Raw genomic sequence first — 23821 nt, 5'->3', positions numbered from 1 at the left:
ATCAAAAATACATCAGCAGAACAAAGGAACATCTGTGAGATTAAGACACAAAGCCATAGTCTACCTGATCTTCCGTCTCTCTGGAAGTCCACGTGGTACCATTCTCCGTCGTTGACTTTTTTGTTGACGGCACGGGTTTTGGTGGTGCCCGAGCCCATGTCCAGTAGAAGGTATAGGTGGCCGTCCAGCATCTCTATGGCGAAGAAATCCACCTTCAAGGTTTTGGGACTCTTGGGGTCTTTCTGCTGCTGCGGTTTGGGTTTTCCGTGGCTGAAGAGGAGCAGGCCGTTGGGCTCAGTGGTGCGGAAGTCGAAGGAGATGGAACCGGCTTTTTTGGCAGTCCACTTGTCAAGGGTAATGAATGACTCTGGTGTCTCAAAGGTGACAGGATCTAGGGTAGCCTACGTTTTCACATTTGAAGGCCACCACACCGCTCACCTTCATTTTGGGGTCGCCTAGCTTGGCCAGTCGAGATAGCTCGAGCCTTACATCGTTGTTCTTGTACACAACCTTTATGTGAAAAGAGAAGAAAAACAGATTTCCAGTGAGCAAAAACTCAGACTTTATATCACATTATGTTACTGTGTATAAAGCTGGGGACATTGGACAGGGGGTAGAAATCACATTAATAGTCTTAAACTCTGTTCCACTATTATTAATAAAGTGCACAAGAAGCCAAGAAACAATAGTCTTGTAATGTCTCTGGTAAATATAATTTGTTAGTATTATTTTAATTAATTATATTTACATGTAATATTTGCATAAGTATTAAACCAAAATGGTAACTCTTAAAGTACTTACAAATCATTAATGAACTAGTTTATAGTTAAATCATAGTTAATATATTGTAGTCTCTACATTGTTGATATATTAATAGGCTATATACAAATAGTTAATGAATGGACAATAGTTAATGAACTACTGAACACTAAAAAACTATTACTAAAAGACTATTTATTAGGTGCACTGAAAGTAATAATATTAATATACATTATCTGTGCACGAGGTAGGGCCTTAAAAACATCAGCCAATCGTTTACGCAATCATCGCATAAACGATTGGCCCTCTGGCTTGTCAATCACTGCCATGACATTCCTTGTGAGTGACGTGCGCGGCTGCGCGCTCCAGTAACTTTCCACACTCCACAGGCGCCACATGCAATGTTTTTGTCCGGAGACAGGAGTAACAACTGCAGATTATGAGTTACCTGCGGTGAGTCCGACATAATGAATCCACTAACACGACACAATGAATGCCGGTGGTAAACACTCGTCTTCCAATACTCGTCCACGAGTTTTGGGAGGCGTTCCCTCGAAATGAGCTGTCAAGGAGGGGGGTTGTTCTTACGCATGCGCTCATTTCAAAAACTCACTAACAGTCTTTGGTTTCTCAGTCGACGAAAAGATCCTCTGTAGCACCTTTAACGCAATTGATATTGTTTAATTAGCTCATAGTAAAGAAATTGTTAAATTGTTATTAGGAGTAAATGGTTCTCTTCAGGCATCTTCAACTTGTGGCGCTACACAGACCAATGACATCAGAGTAGTAAAGTACCGCAAGAGCGAATAGAGATCAGACAGCTCCGTACACCGATCATACACCTATCAGTCTGTGTAGCGCTGCTTCAAGTTCAACAAGTCTTTTATGAATGGTCCGCTGAATCATTGATTTCACTCAGTTCTTTCAAAACGCGGATTTAGAAATGAAACACTGCTGTGTATTGCGCGGACACGAACAGTTCTTTACATGTCTTTACATTTTTATTGGCAAAATTGAACAAAATAGACAATATTTTGTCTAAAATAACAATTTTTACTTCTTATTTACTGATTCTTTGATCGTTATCCTGTGATATTGCTTAACTCATGTGATCTAATATATGAGACAAAAACTCAAACATGGGCATTTTTGCCCCTATATCTTTAATTTTATGGACTTTGACAGCATTCTATAGGCTTCATCGCAGAGTGAGTTGTTGCTCTGCATCAAATTCATCATCAATCAACTGTATGAAATGTCAGATGAACTACATAGTTGTGGGGCGGGACAAGCGTGTTAATTTAATTTAATACATGTTATTTTTCACCGTAACTAATTAATCTAATTAACATGTTAAATCGACAGCCCTAAAATAAAAATAAATATATATATATATATATATATATATATATATATATATATATATATATATATATATATTTAGGAACACTTAATACTAATGCAATAAATGTCTAATAAAGGTTAGTTTAAATCACTTAACATTTTCCCATTTTCCATAAACTATTTACTGTTAATAAGTTGTTAACAAAACATCTTTACATATGAGCTAATTAAACAATTAATTGTGTTAATTACAGTGACATTGAATGAAGAAGTCACTATTTGTGTATATAAAAGTATATTAACAATGTAGAGACTACAATATATTAACTATAAATTAATTATAAACTAATAGCTTGCACATGATTTGTACTTTATTACTATATACTTATTATAAAGTGCTTTAAATAAAATTTTAAAAAATTAAATTAAAATAAAAATAAAATAAAGAACTCCATTCTATATAAGATGTACTATGTATTGATGAACCCCTTCCTCCACTCGTTAATTGTTGTTAAATCATTAAAAATTCAATAATCAATTTTTCGGCTAAATGTGACAGCCTATCTTTCACTCTCTTTCACATGTTTCATTAACCACAAACAAATGACACACTAAAGTAACACTAAAAGCTTGAGAGGCTAATGATTAGTTATTTATGCATGTCTTCTCCCTTTTGTTTTTTTCAGGTGCATTTTTGACTGGCTGTCAATCTCCTCTGGCATCTGTGCAGCGATTAAAACTCATGACACAGTAAGTAAAAATAAGACAATACTATATCTTTATAGATATAAAGCAAATAAATTGTCTCTTCAGTTGCTAATTTGAAATACATTTTTGAGGAGGCTAAACCTCCTCTTTTGTGAAGTCTTTGTCAAAGAAACTTTGACATTCACACTTTCAGTTCCCGGTGTCATTTTACTATTCAATCCGAAAAGCATCAAATAGCAGAGCATTTTCCTGCCCTCTCAAAATGTGGGGCACATCACTTTCCCTCTATCCTCTGCAAGGCCAAAACCCTGTGAAATAAACCCGAGCACCAGACTGTGAAGTGTTCACGATAACCCTCTTTTAATTCAGTTTCGATTTCATTTGAGCCCTTGCCAGGAAGAAGATAATGGTATGCGGATGCAATAAAAGCTTATTGATGATGCTTCAGAAATGCCAATCACAGGCAGGCACAAGAGCCTTTCCAGCCATTAACGTGCCACAGGAGTGAACCCCCCCTCCTCCTCCTCGCTTCATAAACTCACACGGGAGGAAAAACACAAGCGATGTGTGATAAAACACTGCACAACATGGCCGCCGGAGAAGAGCGCATTACAGATGAGAGGTTAGGGGCAGGGACAGCAGGTGGAGGACGACACATCTGTCTGTGCCACCTGATCTGAACGATCAGGAGCCTGGAAAGCACTGACCAAATGCCCCTGAGAGGTGGGGCGCATTAAAACTAATGCACTAATGATGAATGGGCTTCTTGAGAACCCTGCTCTAAACGCCTGAATAAATCAACCTCGGCATAAATAACTACTCGCGCACGGTAACAAACACACACCTAAAGGTCCTCACACACACTCAAAATGCACATCTTGCATGAAAATATTAAAAATGACCTTTGCAAAACAAAATAATGACAAAATAAAATGTTAAAAGGTCCCCTTTAGCACCTACGCATAGTCGTCCTTTTAATGCCAGTAACGCTTGTGAATGAACCAAGAAGAGGATCCATTCAGAATCCTTTTAATATGAATTCCCGTTCAGGAGTTCAAAGCACTAGAGTGTTTGTTAACACAGGTCAATGACCTCAGGCCTGCTGCTAATCTGTGGAAATGATAGCACTAAAGCACAGACAAGAGACACCAAACGCCTACACGCGGCAGCAGACCGCAGCTTACACGAGTCTGCACTTTCATGTTTTGACAATGATTGATTGCTTGTGGATTGGTTTTGAAATGAAGGCTGGAGGCTGGCAGGGGAGAGTGGAGAGTCTGCACTGTTTCAATGCTCCATGCATCCACATATTTGACAAAATCACATCTTTTGTCATCTCTTGTAAGAATTTGCGAGAGATGACAATATTACATTAGCATTAAGAAAGGCAATAGTATTACTATCTATTTGACGTCTCTGTCTAAAACCATGATTTACATTTAAACTGCTGTTCTCAGAACAGGACTGTTCTCATAGAGTTGCAGACAGCCAGCAAAAACAATGCTAAATACAAATGATAAAATAAATTATATATATATAAAACGCAAATAATAAAACTTTGATACACTATTGTTTTTACAAAAAGTAGGAATTCACTGCTATTAAAATTCTGGCTGATACTAATAAGCAGGTAATTATTGTCATGCTATGATCAATAAAAAAATAACAAAACTGAACTAAAACTACTTTTAATCACAACATTAGAATGTATGGTTACAAAAAAATGAGGTTAACATTTTAACAGTTATTAAATTATTAGTGTTTTAAAAGATTTAAAGGGTTAGTCATCCAAAAATGAAAATGCTGTCATTAATTACTCACCCGCCTCATGCCGTTCCACACCCATAAGACCTTCATTCATCTTCGGAAGACAAATTAAGATATTTTTGATAAAATCCGATGGCTCAGTGAGGCTTCCATTGACAGCAAGATAATTAACACTTTCAAATGCCCGGAAAGGTACTAAAGACATATTTAAAACAGTTCATGTGACTACAGTGGTTCAACCTTTTTGTGTTTTTTTTTTTTGTGCCAAAAAACTAAATAACGACTTTATTCAACAATTTCTAGTGATGGGCAATTTCAAAACACTGCTTCATGAAGCTTCGAAGCTTTACAAATCTTGTTTCGAATCAGTGATTTGGAGCGCGTATCAAATTGCCAAAGTCACGTGATTCAGGTAAACGAGGCTTCATTAAGTGTTTTGAAATTTCAATGGTTCACGTGACTTTGGCAATTTGATACGCGCTCCAAACCACTGATTTGAAACAAAACATTCATAAAGCTTCGAAGCTTCATGAAGCAGTGTTTTGAAATTGCCCATCGCTAGATATTGTTGAATAAAGTCGTTATTTTGTTGTTTTGGTGCACAAAAAGTATTCTCGTCACTTCATAACATTAAGGTTGAACTGCTGTAGTCACATGAACTGTTTTAAATATAAAGTACCTTTCTGGACATTTGAAAGTGTAAATTAAGTGTCAATGCAGGCCTCACTGAGCCATCAGATTTTATCAAAATTATCTTAATTTGTGTTCCGAAGATGAATGAAGGTCTTACGGGTGTGGAACGACATAAGGGTGAGTAATTAATGACAGAATTTTCATTCTTGGGTGAACTAACCCTTTAAGTGAGTGTTTGATGACAGCAAACGTAATCTTAATGTATGTAAATAAAAGGAAATTAGCATTGAAAATAAATATTTTATTTAAAAATAACTAATATTATTGATAAAAATGTTAATTTTAATTTTCATGTTAATAATACTACAGGTGAACAAAATGCAAGGTTTAAAGAAATGGACATGTGATAAACAATTTTGGGTCTGTGTTGAGTCACATGGTGACCAAAGTAAAATCTATTCCTGAGGAAAATCCAGTTGAGAACCACTGACCTAGACTGTGTAAGAGTGGACATGATAAATAGACTAACAAGGTAAATGCCAGTGAACATTTGTCACTAATTGTGGGTCTAGAGGTTAATGAATGAATCACCAAGAGCTACAGCACCTTAAGTTCAACCAACACCATCATTGTCTCAGTTTCATAATTCAGTCACAATCAACTCAATTGAACTGCTCTTCACACGCATACTGAACTTAGCTAAATATGCATTTTTCTATATATAAAACAAAATGGCTGGCATTTTATTTCTGTTCATAACATCAAAAGCATTTCCAACTTCCTGGCAGTCAGAACAGCTCTTTACTTCACCAGCTGGCGTATCAGAGGACATCCCATTCCACAGGGATGCGAGTCTAACATAGAGGATGGAAGCTGATGGATGAGACAACATGTTCTCCACAGTTTTCCTCTCAGGAGTGTTACGATCACAGATAGCTCATGTGATAGAGCATGTGAGGTAGTGGACTAGTGATCTGTTGCAGAGATCCATCAAATATTGCTGGAAACTGAGTGATTCTAATGTATTTCATTAGGCTGGCTTTTCATATTCACATGAACTTAAATGTATTATTTACTTATTTATCCAATTTGTCGCACTCTTGTTTATTTGTTAGTTCTGTCACTGTTGACGATCTGTGACCTATTTTCAAATTAACAATCTTCAGATGTGAGGAAACCTCATCAGCAATGTTAATTAGAGAATGCATTTCAACTCTGTTGCTGTGTTTCGGCTCCTGAGTCCGTGGCGACTGATAAATAATTCCTTTAGTTGTTGGTGTATGTGACGTGTTATGAGTTTTTACAGGCCAGAGACAGCACCCATCAGCACAATGATGACGTCAGTCAAATGTAAAAAAAAAAAAAAAAACAGTATCTAATACAAATTATAAATTATTTATTATGCATTGGTGTAAGGTGATATATATATATATATATATATATATATATATATATATATATATATATATATATATATATATATATATATGCGTATGCATATGTATATACAACAGATGCACAATACTACAATACTACATTTCTCTGTGATACCGATAACCGATTATTCAGAATATCTGGCAATACAGACAGTTTGATTTTCTTAAGGGAAAAAAAATCTCTCCCAACTAATGCCGTTAACTATGCAGAGACGGGAACCCTCTCATTTGGTACATTAGTATTATATTACAATTTTAAATTTTACAATTTTAACAATCCTTAAGTCCAAAATATAATATTTAACAGCAATTTCTTTTTCAGATATAATAATTACGTTCATATAAAATAAATTTTAACATATTCATAAACACTTCATGACAAATGTATTCAAACAATAGTGTTAATATAATTAACAGTAAATAAGCTCCTCTATTGTGATTTTTGTAACTAATTAATTAACTTTGAACATTACATAACTTTGCATACATCGCTTCAGGGGTTACTCTTGTGGCACAAGTCAACAGTATGCGTCTGTCGTCTGGCGGAAGCTAGTTACTTTAATTTATAATGTTTTAAACATGGATATTTTTCTTACAAAAACCCATCGATTCACTTCAAAAGGCCTTTATTAACCTACTGGAGCTGTATGGATTATATTTATTATGGATGGATGCATTTTGGGGGGGGGGCTTCAAAACACCCCCCCCCCCCATTCAGTACCATTATAAATCTTGGTAGAGCCAGGATTTTTTAAAATATATGTCTGATTGTGTTCATTTGAAAGATGATAGACATATACACCTAGGATGGCTTGAGGGTGATAATTTTCATTTTTGGGTGAACTATCCCTTTAAGTGACATATTGTTCAAAAACTGTTATATTGACTCTTACCAAAATATCTCTCATGTAATCGCTCAGTGATTCACCTGAGGAAAGTTGTACTGTATAAAAGATATAAAACATACCTTTTGATGTTCATGCATGTTTTTCATGATATAACTTGTATTGAAGTAGAAGAAAAGACCTGCGCTCCTCCGTACTGCCGCTTGAACTGAGGCGCTAAAGCGATCTGTCACTTCATTGTTTGAATTTTGTGATAAAATTGAAAGAATCTGAAAGCTGAGACTTTGTTTCTTATCAGAAGTAACAAAGCACAATTCTTTTTGTGATTACTAGATGGGAGGCGCTACAAATAATGTTTGGTGTAGGGAAAAAACACGGACCTGGCAACCCTGGCTTGAACTACAGGTGATTTACAGGGTCAAATAGAGCCTGCTTTAACATCACTATTTTTAAACTGTTCATGCGTTATTGTTGCATTAACTTCGACAACACAAGAGATATTTTCTTCATAGTATGAGTTGCAGTCGGACATGTTTTTCTGCTCTCTTAACTGGATATAATCAGCCCTGATCAATGGCTGTTTTTAAGCAATCGGCCAATACCAATTATTTCATAATACACACACAGTTCAAATGTTTGGGGGTTGAAGCATCCTCTCAGTCGCATTCCTCTGTCATTTGAAAATTAAAACAAACTAATAAAAAAAATATATAAAATTAGACTAGCTGTAATTATTTACTTTTTAATGTCAGAGAGATGTAAATTAGCTAATTATACAGTATACATATAGGATTTTTCTATAAAAAGAAACTAGTTCAATATACTGTACCCCAATTCGGCTTTTTTTGAATCAATTTTTGTGGATTAAATGCAAGGACGTATCATTCAAAAAAGTAAATGAATAAATGTAATACAGTATCAAGTGAAGGTGATTAAATTACTGGGAGATTTCTGGGTGGAATTACTTTTTTTCAAGAAGCAATTTTCAGAGCGCTTACCTCTTTCAGGCAGCCCATAAAGTTGTTGCTAACAGGGGATCCGGGCAGATCCGCAGTGCTGGGACTACCCCCCACATAGAAAAAGTCGTCCGAGCCTAGCATGGTGTAGTCCTCTTGTGTATATCCAGTGGTGGTCAGAATTCCATCCACGGATATTGTAACCTAGACAACAAAGCACAGGGAAAGGACACGCTATACTCACATATAACTTGAATACTGTTACAGGGCTTTGGTCCCCCTCATAAGGATTTGGATGCTTGGTTTTGTTTTGTTTTTGTCTTTAATGCTTCTTATTTATGTATTTATTTATTGCTTTTCTCTTTTTATTGATTTAATGTGAACCCATTTTCATGTCTGTTTCAGGAATTCTTATTTATTTATTGTTTAACTTTTTTTTTTTTTTTTTTTTTTTGGTCTTTCTAGATTTACGTTTTTCTAGTATGCCTTAGGTGAGCTGAGGAAGTCTGCGGCACATTAGCCCAGGATCAATGTTAGTGGTGCCACTAATAGAGCACAAAAAGTAAATCAGCAGACACAAAAATGGTGTTAGTAGTATGTGTGTTTCTGAGAGTTAGTATCGCTTGAATCCAGTGCGTGTGAGTAGTTTCAGCAGTTTTCAATGTATTTATATGAGGTAAAACAAAGAACACGGCGTGCTAAGAGGTTAGAAATGAAAGCACAGGCAATTAGAGGCACATCTCTCACAGATCTGGTTGAATGGATGCATGCTTCATTATCCCTCCCTCTCCACATGCAAACAATGGTTGGTTAGAGAGAATAATTCTTCTCACAGATTAGATTGCACAGGAATGAGTAAAGAGAGAAGGGAGAAGGACACAAATACGACGGAGCTCATGAGACCAATCACAGCAGAGGTGTCTGCATGCATAAGCGTGTTCACATGAAGAAAGAAAGCAAACAATACAACAGACGAGATGACCGGCCACCCATGCCAGCCTCAAATGTACTGATGGAGCAGAAGTGTTAGTACACGGGGTGGCCAGGATGCACACCATGCTGAACAACAGGCCTCAAAGCTAGCTGGACCAATGAAAAGGCTCAGAGCCAGCCAGCCGAGACCGATCGGTGAGCAAAACCTTATGCAAAAGAACCCAAAGGAGGAAAAGATGCAAGATAACCTAACAAAAAAAAGAAAAAAAAAAGATGGACGGGACAGAAAGAGCTGAGGAAACCGAACTAATGAGAAGAAAAAAGAAAAGGGGAATTTGGGCAGGGCAGGGGAAGTAAGCGTAAAGAGTACCAACCGCATTTTCCCCCTTTTTTTGTTTAGTATTGATGTCTACGATTCAAAAAAAGGAAAATAGACACACGGCAAACCCAAACTAAGAAACAATTAGAATGATATCTACCGAACAATGTAGTTTGTTTACCATAGCGTGTCCAATGCCTGAGTGCTTTGTGGAAAAGGGGGGAGAAAGGAAATTAAAAAACTGTGAACAGAACACCGTTCCTTAATCAAAAAAGATGGTCTCTTGCCAAGGTTAGTACATCAGCGTTGCACGTTAGTAAGAGGTAACAGGTTAGTAAATGACACATTCCATGGATGAAAGGTTAGTTTCTTTCCCCAAAAGCAGGTTAGTAAACATTTAAAAAGGGCAAAAGAAGAGAAGGAAAGGAGAAGCAGACGAGATCTGCACCACGGAGTTCCTCTGGGACGCATCTAGTCTACTCTGTTCCAAACACTGTCTCTTCCTATTCCTGGCGCTCCGCTAACTTTACTGGTGACAGAATGCACCACTGAGCTTTTTATGTTTACTGCCTGTCCTATCCAACTTCGTGCCACACATCTTGGATCTTTTCTGAGTCTTGACACTTCAAAAGTGTTCTGCGTTGACAGGTGACGTACTCATGTAATGTAGTGAGAGGTGGCGCTATCAAATAGTGACAGTAAAATATGGATGCTGTAGCGTCTGAGGTTGAATTTAAATATTAGTCAAGGGGAACAGGGTTAAGGGTACATTCACTCATGTCTAAAAGCTGGATTAATGGCTGCTACATGAATACTTCAATATCGGGAGCGTCTTTTTTTTTTTTTTTTTACATTACCTCTGCTCAATGCTACATAAATGAATGCTAGAACTCATTTAAAAATGCTAAAAGCGCATCAGAAGCCTAGAACTTTCTCTCTAGTTGTGGACTTTTAGTAGCAACTTTCAAACACATAAACTATTTTAAATGGGTACATGTCTTGGTTAAAGTGTTTATTGTTAAATCTAGTCCGAAGGTTAGTTTGATGCTACTAATCTGAATCTGAATGTATCCAATCTCGACCTCTGCCTTTTCTGCGCGGTTACCTGACGAAGGTTCCTGGTAACCTTCACATCATGCCAGGCATTGTCATTAAATTTCCCATTGACGGGCTCCACCAGGGCCTCGAAGGCCCCAGAGCCCAGGTTGATGACCAGCGAGACGGCACCGTTCTTCAGCGCCAGGTTGACGTAGTCTGCCGACTTTCCGGTGTGGAGCATCAGTCCGTTGCGCTGCAGGGTCTTGAAGGAGAGCGTAATTTCATCGCTACTGCTCTGGATGGGGTTCGGGGACAGGTCGTAACAGAAATACTCTGAACCCTTGAAGGTGGCCACATACTCTTCTCTCTCTGTAAGAACATGGAGAAACATAAAGCAGGTAAGCTAGAGCAGATCAGCATTTTACATTAAAAGAGGCTGTTCAGATGCATTAATGCCAAACTAGCAAGGCAATGCAGTGCAACATAAAAGTTTAATTGGAAAGATGGGCAAATATAGGGGTCAAGGACACAATGGCCTATCTATTATTTTATTCAAAAATACATTAAAATGCAATTCACAAATACAATGAAGACTTGATCAAACCTCTTTTATGATAAGAAAGTAAAATGAAATTAAATAAAATTGTAATATTATTTAATTACAATATATAAAATTATGAGGATGATAAACTAGTTTTCCCGTAATCCTTTATTACTATTTCTTAGAGAAAGAACACTATCACTGCATATGAATATTTTAAGGCAGCAGCTATTTGCACTATTTACACTAAGAGTATTTTCTTAGTGATAATAGCAACATATTCTAAGTGAAAATAGCAATATATTCTATTTACAATAGCAGCATTTTCTTAGCAATATGCTATTTACACTAGGTGAAAATAGCGATAGATTCTATTTAGACTTTATGTAGCTTTATACTGGCAGATATTATTTGCACCTCAGTATTTTTGTACATTAACAGAATGCATATAATATAAAATGCAATAATATCAGAGTGTAAATGATTATATCAAAATTATTAAATGGATGCTCACTCGTTCACAGTTTATTTCCACTTTTAGAACATTATTTCATTTTTACTGAAAATAAATGCGAGCTTGGCAAAAGGCGGATTCAAACCCACGTTAACTGCATTACAAGCCAGGTCTACAAGCCTTATTTCGCATGCTGCACCAGTGAAGAAATTGAACTCCATGTGTCTTTTTTAAAACTTGAGTGGACAAACCAGATTTTATTGGGCGGAGCTAGTGTAAATAGCGTTTGCCAACAAGGGACGCTATTTGCACTTAGTGTAAATATACACTCAGATATTTTAAACCTTTTGTCTGCCAAATCAACAGTAATGTGGTCCAACCAACATGCAAAAAAAGGAAATGACATCATAGAGAGAGGACCTTTGCAGACCCTCATGACTGTCTGTCTAGATCGATAAGTCTCTTAAAATATCAGATCACTTGAACTTTATTATAAGGCAAGGTTAATTCAGGTTGTAAAATGCCATGTGGTGCGACTGCCCAAAACCTTGATATTTATGATATTTATTAAATAATAACTCATGACATTTAAAAAATAAATAAAATAAAAATACTTTTTAGATTGAAAAAACACATTTTAAAAAAGTTGAGTTGATACTCAAACATGTATTCAAGATTTAAGAAAAATGTTAATACTTTTTACTTGTTGCACCACATTAAGAATTTAAACCTTTCTTGAAAATGGTATAAAAGTTTTTTTTTTTTTTTTTCAAAACCATATAAAACCAACATTTATGCAAAGCACATATGCGTTAAACCTTTTCTTTGCCATGGATGCACATGTAGCCCTCCGTCACATAGTAATACAGAGCAGGTCACTTACCGTCCATCTACTGGCTTCCATGCTTACTGGACACAAGACTTACTTTTTTTAAACTACCTACCTGTACAAAGCCAAAGGCCAGTCAAAAGTCATATTAAAGGGGTCAAACGTTGTAGAAACTCACCACAGTCAATCTGAGAGTGATTGGTTGCTGTCAGTGCGCCCGCACACACACACACAAACCTGAGATTGAGGTCAGAGCCATCTTGCTCATAAATGAGAACCAAGGTCCTTGATAATGGTGACCATAAATAAAGCAGCCACACATATCAGGACATAATTACCAAATCAGTCAGCGAGACCCATTACTGTACGCGTGCTGGCACAGAACCCAGGCACACGCACTCTCACTCCTCTTCCCATTTGCGCAAACAGCTCCGACTGTCACCCAGATCCAAGTATATTTTAGGAACTTGGTTAAAATATTAACTGAAGAGATGTCCATTAATAAAGCATGAGGTTCTATCTCCACAGTTACCTTCTTACCGGTAAATACAATTATATTATTACAGAGCAGAGCTGAGTCTACTTCTCATCAGGAATATTAATGACTTTAACAGGCAATTTACAGCAAGACTGAACCAAATTACCATAAATCCAGGAATCTGCAACACAATTAACCTAACACACCATAAGACCAGCTCATTTGCTCTGGAATTATCTGGAATATTCTTAAGATAAACCCTGGAGATATCAACAAGGCTCATTTACTCCATCTCTTTCTCCATCCTTCATCACCCTTCCTGTGTCCACTGCGAGTTAAATAAGCTTTTTGCCTCGGCTGATGAAGTGTGTGTGTGTTTGTGCACAAAGAGCCAAAGGGTGGTGCTGTATCTGGCTCTCTTCCACCTCCTCTATATACCACTGAGTCAGCTATAATGTGACTCAGTGCAGGAAGGTGCCCACAGAGTCGCACCAGCAAAACAGGCTTTTGCACCACACACACACACACACACTGGGCCATACACACAACGTTTCACACAGGTATATATATATTGGATGCTCAGAATAACTACAAAATGGCCTTCAGATCCCCATTCCGATGCAAGTAGCAGAATGTGTTATGAGTCTTTCCTCTCAATTCGTCTCCATTGTAACTCTGCTGTCCTATCTCTTATCAGATTTGTCTCTGCAAATACTCTTACATGAAATAAAATCTTCATCTTCAAGAGCAAATAACCAGGAAAGCTCAATTAAATACAGTATTAAAATATACACTACCGCTCAAAAGTTTGGGATCGGTAAGATTTTTAATGTTTTTAAAAGAAGTTTCGTCTGCTCACCAAGGGTGCATTTAATTAAAGGTGCTGTAGAACGTCTTTTTAAAAGATATTATATAAGTCTAAGGTGTCCCCTGAATGTGTCTGAAGTTTCAGCTCAAAATACCCCATAGATTTTTTTTTATACATTTTTTGGGGCATCATTAAATATGAGCCGATTTAGGCTGCGGCCCCTTTAAATGCTCACGTTCCCCACCCACGGAGCTCGCGCTTGCCTTTAACAGCATAAACAAAGTTCACACAGCTAATATAATATTCAAAATGGATCTTTACAAAGTGTTCGTCATGCATGCTGCATGCATACATCGGATTATGTGAGTGTTGTATTTATTTGGATGTTTACATTTGATTCTGAATGAGTTTGAGGCTATGCTCCGTGGCTAACAGCTAATGCTACACTGTTGGAGAGATTTATAAAGAATGAAGATGTGTTTATGAATTATACAGACTGCAAGTGTTTAAAATGAAAATAACGACGGCTCTTGTCTCCGTGAATACAGTAAGAAACGATGGTAACTTTAACCACATTTAACAGTACATTAGCAACATGCTAACGAAACATTTAGAAAGACAATTTACAAATATCACTAAAAATATCATGTAATCATGGATCATGTCAGTTATTATTGCTCCATCTGCCTTTTTTGCTGTTGTCCTTGCTTGCTTACCTAGTCTAATGATTCAGCTGTGACCATCCAGAAGTTCTGCTCTTGTCTAATGCTTGAACATGAGCTGGCATATGCAAAATTTGAAAATATTTTAAAATGTAATTTATTCTTGTGTTGGCAAAGCTGAATTTTCAGCATCGTTAATCCAGTCTTCAGTGTCACATGATCCTTCAGAAATCATTTTAATATGTCAATTTGCTGCTCAAGAAACATTTATTGTTTACAATTGTACAAAATATTTGTGTACAATATTTTTTTTCAGGATTATTTGATGAATAGAAAGTTCAAAAGAACAGTGTTTATTTGAAATCTAATCTTTTGTAACATTATAAATGTATTTACTGTCATTTTGATTGATTTAATGCATCCTTGCTGAATAAAAGTATTAATTTCTTTTCAAAAAAATAAAAATAAAAATTCTTACTGACCCCAAACTTTTGAACGGTAGTGTATAATGCTACAGAAGCTTTGTATTTCAGATAAATGCTGTTCTTTTGAACTTTCTATTCATCAAGGAATCCTGAAAAAAAAGTACACAACTGTTTTCAACATTGACAATCATAACAAATATTTCTTGAGGAACTAATCATCATATTAGAATGATTTCTGAAGGATCATGTGACACTGAAGACTGGAGTAATGATGCTAAAAATTCAGCTTTGCCAAACACGAGAATAAATTACTTTGTAAAATATATTCAAATAGAAAACAGTCATTTTAAATTGTAATAATTTTTCACAATATTACTGTTTTTACTGTATTTTTAATTAAATAAATTAAGCCTTGGTGAGCAGACAAAACTTCTTTTAAAAACATTAAAAATCTTACCGATCCCAAACTTTGAGCGGTAGTGTATGTCATTATATGTAATACATGTACACATCATACATATCATATGTATTTTATGTTTCTGTTTTAAGCCATATCCTACCTGTTGTTATTTATTTTTGACAGTGTCTATTTACACCAACCTTGGTAAGGGCTATTTTCTCTAACCACCAGTGCTCACACAATTTACCCTTAGTACAAACAGAACTTCCATTTGCACTATTCGCACTTAATGTAAACAACATGCTATTTGTGGCCATTTACGCTTGGTGGAACCTACTTCTTTTTACACAATGTACCTTTTTCCCACTAGTCCATATTAATGTTAGACAATTTTCTTGCTCCACCATTTCACTTACAGGATTAAACAGAATGTTTTTGATACTGTGCCTTTAAGACAATATGTATTGGGTGTCCACTATGATTGGTTAGGCTTCTTGCATCTGAAATTAGCAAGATTCGCTTGCGTATTTACAGTCAGGTCCAATATAATTGCCACTGCCTCATCTTTGAATGACAGACTCTTTGTAAATCCACACCCAAATGTGCCACATTTTTTATTTCTCTGAAAGCTCTTAGTACAATCTATGACATCAAATGTGTTTTAATTTGTCTATCAATCTGCCGACATCACATTTGAAAATCCATGCCATTTGTGGTTTCCATCTGAAATAATTCTGCTTTTTCTGTTAAAGGGAGAGTTCACCCAAAAATGAAAATTGTGTCATCGTTTACTCACCCTCAAGGTGTTCCAAACCTGTATATATTTCTTTGTTCTAATGTACACAAAGGAAGATATTTGGAAGAATAATTGTAACCAAGCAGATCTCGCCCCCCATTGACTACCATAGAGGGGTGAGATCTGCTTGGTTACAAACATTCTTCCAAATATCTTCCTTTGTGTACATTAGAACAAAGAATTTATACAGGTTTGGAACAACTTGAGGGTGAGTAAACGATGACAGAATTTTCATTTTTGGGTGAACTATCCCTTTAACACAAACAGTTAATTTATGATGTACATAAACAGAGATGTAGCTGCACATTGTCTCAACCCAAATCTGCTGTTTTAGCACTACTAATTTGATGTAGCTGCCTTCTGCCATATTTTTGAAGAAGCAGAAGCACAGTTCTGATGTTTATACATTTAGAAAATTGCCAATTTTCCAATTCAGTCAGTGTTAAAGTGCCCCTAATATGCTTTTTCAAATATTACCTTTCATACAGAATCTTCAAACAAACCATTTTCAGACTCCTTGAGAAATTAGGTGATGTGCAATGTAAACGATGAGAAAATTAAAGTTTTTTTTTTTTTTTTTTGAGCTTGGGTGCATGTAAACCAGGGGTGTCAAACTCAGCTCCTGGAGGGCCACAGTCCTACAAAGTTTAGTTCCAACCCTGCTCAAACACATATACCCGTAGTTTTTGAAATAAGCCTCATGGACTTGATTAACTGGATCAGGTGCATGTAATTAAGGTTGAAGCTAAACTCTGCAGGACTGTGGCCCTTCCAGGATACTTTAGTCAGCGTTGCTGCACATTTTTTAAAGTCAAATTTAAGGCTTTTTAAGACCTTTTTAAGACCTGAAGAAATAAAAATTAATACTATACATTAGGGGTGTGCAATATCGACAAAAACAATTATCTTGATATTTTTAAAGTCATTTTAAAAGCCAGGGCATTTTTACCTACATTATGACATTTTATTTAAATTCAATTAGAATAATAGCACAGTATAGGGCTGTTATTACCAATCAAATTAAATCATTATCAACAAAATCCATCTTTGCAATGCAGAGGTGACAGAAGCGGCATTAATATATTTACACAGCATTTACAATTTGTCTACATAAAATTTAATTCAATATTTAAATATGAAATTAAAATGTACTTTAAATATGAAACTAAACTGCCAGTAGGGGGCAGCAAGTCACTCTTAATGAGCGAGTCATTCATTCAACCGATTTGTTCAAACGACCGATTCATTTAGAAATGAAGCAAGTGACCGTCTTTATTGAACAGGTCATGGAATCATTAATAAAACTGATTCATTCAAAATGCGGATTCAGTCAGTATATATAAAAAACATTTCTGTCTGTTGCATGGAGACTGTTCTGCTGTTCTTCATTTTGAAATTTTCGTTGGCGAAATTAAGAAAAACAAACAATATTGACAATATTGTGTCTAAAATGTAACTCACAATGTTAACTTTTTGTTCATTTAACTGTAAAATATCACATTTGCAATCGTTCTGATTGGAGGAAAATGGCACTCTTGCTCGTGAGATATTGTATAACTACATTTCATATGATATAATTATAAGACAAAAACTTGTCGGGGCAAAAATGCCCATGTGTCTTAAATCTGGAGGCAGCATACATCATGAGCGTGAACTGACAAACTCAATGTCAGCTCGCACATTGTTAAAACATATAATTACAATTTCATCATAGACAATACTATCACAAACCCCTACACAAATAAAGAATGAACCTAGGGGCTGTTCACACAGAATGCGTTTTCTATTCCAATGCACTATTTTCCCATTGTTTTTCTATGTAAACACGCGCTTGACGGACGTGCATGACCGTTACGCTCGCGTCTCTCGTCTTTTGCAGCGCCTCACACGTGAGCGCCGCATTTTTAAGACGCCATGTCAAGTTAAAAGAATTTCAACTTTTACACACAGCGCCGCTCATCAATGTCAGTTCCAAAACAGTGGACCAATCAGAAGAACTTGGAGGCGGGGCAAGCGTTGCGAGTTGGCATGACAACCGTTTTATATAATGGCAACATGGCGGAGGAGGCGCTCATTATCCGCTTGTTAAGTCGTGACGTAAGGAACGCCGTTTCCGGGTCCAAGCCTCAACTCGTTTCACTGGCAAATGCCATCGACGGCCGTTTATGAGCGATATTTATTCAAATTAAACATCAATCATTTTAAAAAGTTAAACATTTTAAATACTTACAGTCTACACAACAGTCTCCGTGCTCACAGCGTCAAAGTTATTAATATTTTAACGATTTATAAAAGATGAATCATTGTCTGGCCATCTGGAATATTGGTATGGAGATAAAGGTTATGATTATATATGTTTTTGTAGTATTACGTGTGTATATTAGCACCATTTGTTGTTTTCTTGTGGTATGAGATAGAGCGTTTGGACCCGGAAGTGCTGCCGCGTGACGTCAGACTTAACAACCGGATTATCTTATTTTCTTTTTTTCCATGTCAAAACTTGTATCTGTAAATTCTGCAGTTTGCCTATTTCTATTATTTCCGTTATTGTCGTTATTGCATCACGTCTCAAAGGCGCGTCTCGAGACTCTCGCGTTCTATGCTGCGCTTTTTTTTTTTTTACTTTTGAACAGGAGTGTCCATTTTGTACAATTATTGTGTAGGGTCTCCAAATGATGGCCAAAGTAAATTTTAAGAACAAAAATCAGTTGAGAACCACTCAAATGCGATAGCTTCTGTTCGCACTTGTGGAGTGATGCCTGGTATGCTGCTGACTGAGCAATTATCTCTTCATCAGCTTAAATTTAGACAGGAACGTTGGGGGCAGCATGTCTGTGGGCTCGTTACCTCAAAGCTGCTACAGGCGACAGCCTGTGAACGCTGAACACAGTCACTCAACCATTGAGAACTCCCATGCTACAGGAAGACAAGCTGTAGTTTGTTTTCCTGTATGGTTTCCTTCTCACCATGACACTGTCTGAAAAAAGAGCTTTATGAAAGATGCAATTTGATGCTTCCCCAGTAACGGTGGGATATTAAAAAAAACAATTAAACCCCCACCAAAAAAAGTAGTGTCAACTTTAATTATCTGTATTGTACGGCATGCAATAAACGCAATATGACAGAATCTGTCTAATTAGCAGTACTGCAGGGGTGGTAATACATTAATAATTTTTTCTATTCAACAACAGACATTTCATAAACTCATTTTGACATGCCCATATCTTATTCCATAAGCATGTTTTATTTAAATGTGATATTTAAGAATAAGAACACAATAAAATATTAATTTTGTAATTAAATCTCCTTTAACAATTATACAATGGCACAATCTCCAGGGGCCTCAGCAGCAACAAAGCCAATAATGCTTCACAAAACAGACAACATTAATAACTGACGCTGAACATAAAACTCATTAATTTAGGGCTTTTAAGATCTCCTTATAAAACTACAACCAAATGACACCACTAAATAAAATCAGAACATGTCTAGTTAAGAAAAAAAATTAATTAACATCACAGTAGCTTCTCTGACAGTATAGGCTGATCTCAGTGAACGTTTGGTGTCAGACTGAACAGGGACTAAGCGCCAGATAAACTGTCAAAGCTGTCTACATTGATTTTTCATAAGGTGCAAGTTCACTCACAGTTATGTAATATGTAAGAAAAAGTAAAGCTATTTGAACAGTCGCTCATGGACTATGAATTTGTAATCTGTAGAGAAATGCTGCACTGTCATTGACTAAAGTGTAAATAATACACCTGTCTACCCTGTACCTCAGTGGCCACAGTTAGCTTGTGCATTCATTTTATCTGTATGCTTTGATTCTTCCTCTCTTTGTGTTTTAGCCAAATGTCCTTTATAGACTCTCTTGAGGTATGTTATGGCGAATCACGTATAGCTTCCCCACCATGGCCCCATTCACGCTGTAGGGAATACAAGAGCGGAGATAAACGACAGTGGGGCTGAAAAGGAGACCGAGGCTCTGGGCACAGATAAATCTAGTGGGAGGATACACTTCTTCAAGCTTGTCCACTAGATCAAGATTACTTACAAACCCATTCAAGTGATAGCCTAGCCACTTGTATCTACGCCTGCTGTGGGGGTAACGGCATACCGTTAAACGCATGCTATTGGTGTTTTATTTAATAGTGATGTCTAAATAAACCACAGTATAAAATCAGGCATCTCAAGACAACATTCCATAGCTTAACTGTTTGATAATTACATTTAGCAGAATCCAAGCTGCTTGTTTCCATATAATGAAAGTGAATATTGACCACCGCTGTATGCTTTCACTGTATGGAAAATACAAGCAGCTTGGACATTCTGATAAATATCTTATTTTTTTCTTTCATGCACGAAAGAATGGGTTTGGGATAACATGAGCCCGAGTACGTTTTTGGTTGAACTATCCCTTTAAGTCATTTTTGAAACACTTCTGTTTTGACCTGCTTAAAAATCAGCATGATCTTTTTCTAAATATAAATCTTGCTGCTTTGTCAAAGAGAAGTGAGGAAACTCCCTCCAAAGCTCTAGGAAATATTGAAATTGCAAGGTATTTTGGGGGAAGCAGAAGCAATTAATTAAGCACATATTACATGCATGTGCATTCACACATTTTCTTCTCTCTCTTCCATAACACATCCACCCTTTCTATCATTTATCACCAGCCTTCACTTCGCCTCTCTCTATTTTTCACACCTTCCTTCCCTGAGCCTCCAGCCTTAAAATTCGAGCAAAATATTGTCCTCCATTCTAATTGAAAGAAGGAGCAGTACATCCCCAAACAATTTGCACTCACTATGTATGTGTGTGTGTGTGTGTGTGTGTGTGTGTGTGTGTGTGTGTGTGTGTGTGTGTGTGTGTGGTTTGTATGATAATTGTGTGCAGACACTCACCTCACCTTAACAGGATTAAATGAAATCCACAGACACTGACTCAATGTGGCATGAGGTATACATGAGGTAAACAGTTCTGCATATAAGTTTACATACCCTTTGCAGAATCTGAACTTTTGAACAGAATAAATAAAAATAGTTGACAAAATAGCTGAAATGTAAAAATGTAATGTAATATATGCAGAATATATATATATATATATATATATACACACGATATATATATGAAAAAAAAAAAATAGTTTCCTATATATAAGCAGCACAATATATATATACACACAACAATACATTGTATGGGTCAAATTTTTTTATTTTTCTTTTATGCCAAAAATCATTAGGATATTAAGTAAAGATCATGATCCATGAAGATATTTTGTAAATTTCCTACCGTAAATATATCAAAAATGTATTTTTGTGAGTGGATATGCACTGCTAAGGACTTCATTTGGACAACTTAAATTTAGACAGGCGATTTTCTCAATATTTTGATTTTTTTGCACCCTCAGATTCCAAATTTTCAAATAGTTGTATCTCGGCCAAATATTGTCCTATCCTAACAAACCATACATCAATGGAAAGCTTATTTTTCAGTTCCAGCAGATGATCTATAAATCTCAATTTAAAAAACCATGACTGGTTTTGTGGTCCAGGGTCACATATATCATTCCCTCCAGGATTGTTGCGATTCTGCGATCGCTAATAGTAGTTAATGGTCTCTTAGGGCCCTATAATACACCCGGCGCAATGCGGCGCAAGGCGCGGCGCAAGTGTGTTTGCTAGTTTGCGTCTGGCGCCATTCGCGTTTTCCCGTTCAGCGCCACGTCCTTAAATTAGTAAATGCATTTGCGCCAGTTAGTGCGCCCATGGGCGTGCTGGTCTAAAAAAGAGGCGTGTTCAGGCGCATTGCCGGCGCATTGCTATTTTAAGGAGCTGAAAATAGACTGCGCCATAGACCAACTCAAACCTGGTCTAAAGTCTAAAGTCAATGGCGCAATATTTTTTTGTTAAAGCGCGTTGGTAGAAACTGCGCCTCTGGACGTGTCCACAGTGCGCGTTGACTTTGCTTATGTGCATCACACAAACATGCCAAATATTAAAAACAAAAGGATTACAGTGTAAAAGAATATTATTGTGTAGGCTACATAAATATAAAAATGTAACTTCGTTTAACTTCTAACTAAACGTTTAACTTCACGCATGAGCAGATCGGTTTCTTCGCTTGAAAAGCGTTCAGCTTTTCCGCCAACAAATTCCGCCATGTAAATAGCAATCCGCCATGGCGCGAGCGCATCTCGCTCTTAAAGGGAATGGGAAATGACACTCTGATTGGTTTATTGAACGTTACGCCCATTACTCATTAAGAGAATAGGGACAACCCATTTCAAAAATGCGCCCCGGCGCACGGACCGTTTTTCCGTCGTTAAAATAGCAAAAGTGGATTTGGACACGCCCTGAGTGCACCTGCGCCGTGCGCTTTACACTTTGCGTTTAGATCGTTAAAATAGGGCCCTTAGTCTCCTGAACAGTCCAATCAGAGACTATTAACTACTATTATTCTTTCGTTTACTGACATCACGTGATTTTGGCAATTTGTTACATGCTCCGAACCATTGATTCGAAACAAAAGATTTGTAAAGCTTCGAAGCTTCATGAAGCAGTGTTTTGAAATTGGCCATCACTAGAAAGTGTTGAATAAAGTCGTTCTTTTTTTTTTTTTTTAACACAAAAACTATGGAGTCAAATTAATGCCTTAAAGTTTTGCACAAAAATAAAGTTTTGCAAAACAAAAAAAATAATTGAGCAATAAAAAAATGTTTTGCAAACAAAAATAAAGAATTGCAAAGGAAAAATAAAGTATTGAGCAGAAAAAAATAAGTTTTGCAAGCAAAAATAATAAATTGCAAAATAAAATAACGTAGTGCAAAAATAAAATATAATCAATTACAAAAAATCAATGACAGCTGTAATCCTATTTTATCTTTGCCACATATTTTTCATGCTCAAACCTACTAAATCATTTGCAACGCTCATTTTATTCTGCGTTTCAGTCAAGCGTGCGCTCACGATACCGGCTTTCGTTTGCGCTGCACTGTTCTGTGCGGTTCTCTTTATGGCACTGGTTTGACGTGGGGGTGGAGTCAAGAAACGGGGGCATGCCCCCGCAAAACACGTCATCGACAGGAGACGCAGATCGCAACAGAACAGATCAAGCATAGAGACAGAGCGCATTTATTATAATCTGAAAACCATGCCCACCGGGGGAAAAACAATCCAACCGGGGGAAAAATCAATCCAACCGTCTCCATTGACTTTGTAATGCATGAGGCTGCCTCCTTGTCTTTTCTGACTCATTACAAAAAACAGAACAATGCCTAAAAGCTGCTGTGTGACAAGGTGTACAGCTAACAAGCTAAAAAACCCAGAAATAAGTTTTTATAAGCTGTCGACCCCAAAAAACGAATGTTTAAGGACACAAAAGTGGATACAGGCAGTGAGACAGAGCACAACAGGTCATATTACTATAAGAAATGCATTGGAGGGGGTCGTAATTGGCGACAACATATGCTAAACAAACCAACAAAAACAAACCATTCATTATTTTTAACCATGTCAAAGAATTATTTCACCTGTCGCTGATTACGTTCCCCTCCAATGCATTTCGCGGGGGCGTGCCCCCGTTTCTTGACTCCACCCCCACGTCAAACCAGTGCCATAAAGAGATCCGCACAGAAAAGTGCAGCGCAAAAGAAAACCAGTATCGTGAGCGCACGCTTGACTGAAACGCAGAA

At 36.8% G+C, this 23821-nt stretch overlaps 1 protein-coding gene across 1 annotated transcript in view; it reads right to left on the bottom strand.

Moving 5' to 3' along the window:
- The window catches only part of nrxn1a (neurexin 1a), a 207716-nt gene that overhangs the window by 113965 nt on the left and 69930 nt on the right, over positions 1–23821 (bottom strand). Inside the window, 5 exon segments of the mRNA XM_048171554.1 lie at positions 65–401; positions 403–510; positions 8491–8652; positions 9882–9905; positions 10806–11107. Coding sequence (XP_048027511.1) covers positions 65–401; positions 403–510; positions 8491–8652; positions 9882–9905; positions 10806–11107 — 933 coding nt within the window.

Source organism: Megalobrama amblycephala, linkage group LG20 (genome assembly GCF_018812025.1).
Source record: "Megalobrama amblycephala isolate DHTTF-2021 linkage group LG20, ASM1881202v1, whole genome shotgun sequence".
NCBI classification, from domain to species: domain Eukaryota; kingdom Metazoa; phylum Chordata; class Actinopteri; order Cypriniformes; family Xenocyprididae; genus Megalobrama; species Megalobrama amblycephala.
Note: the sequence above shows the minus strand (reverse complement) of the source record. Positions and strands in the feature narration are given on the sequence as shown.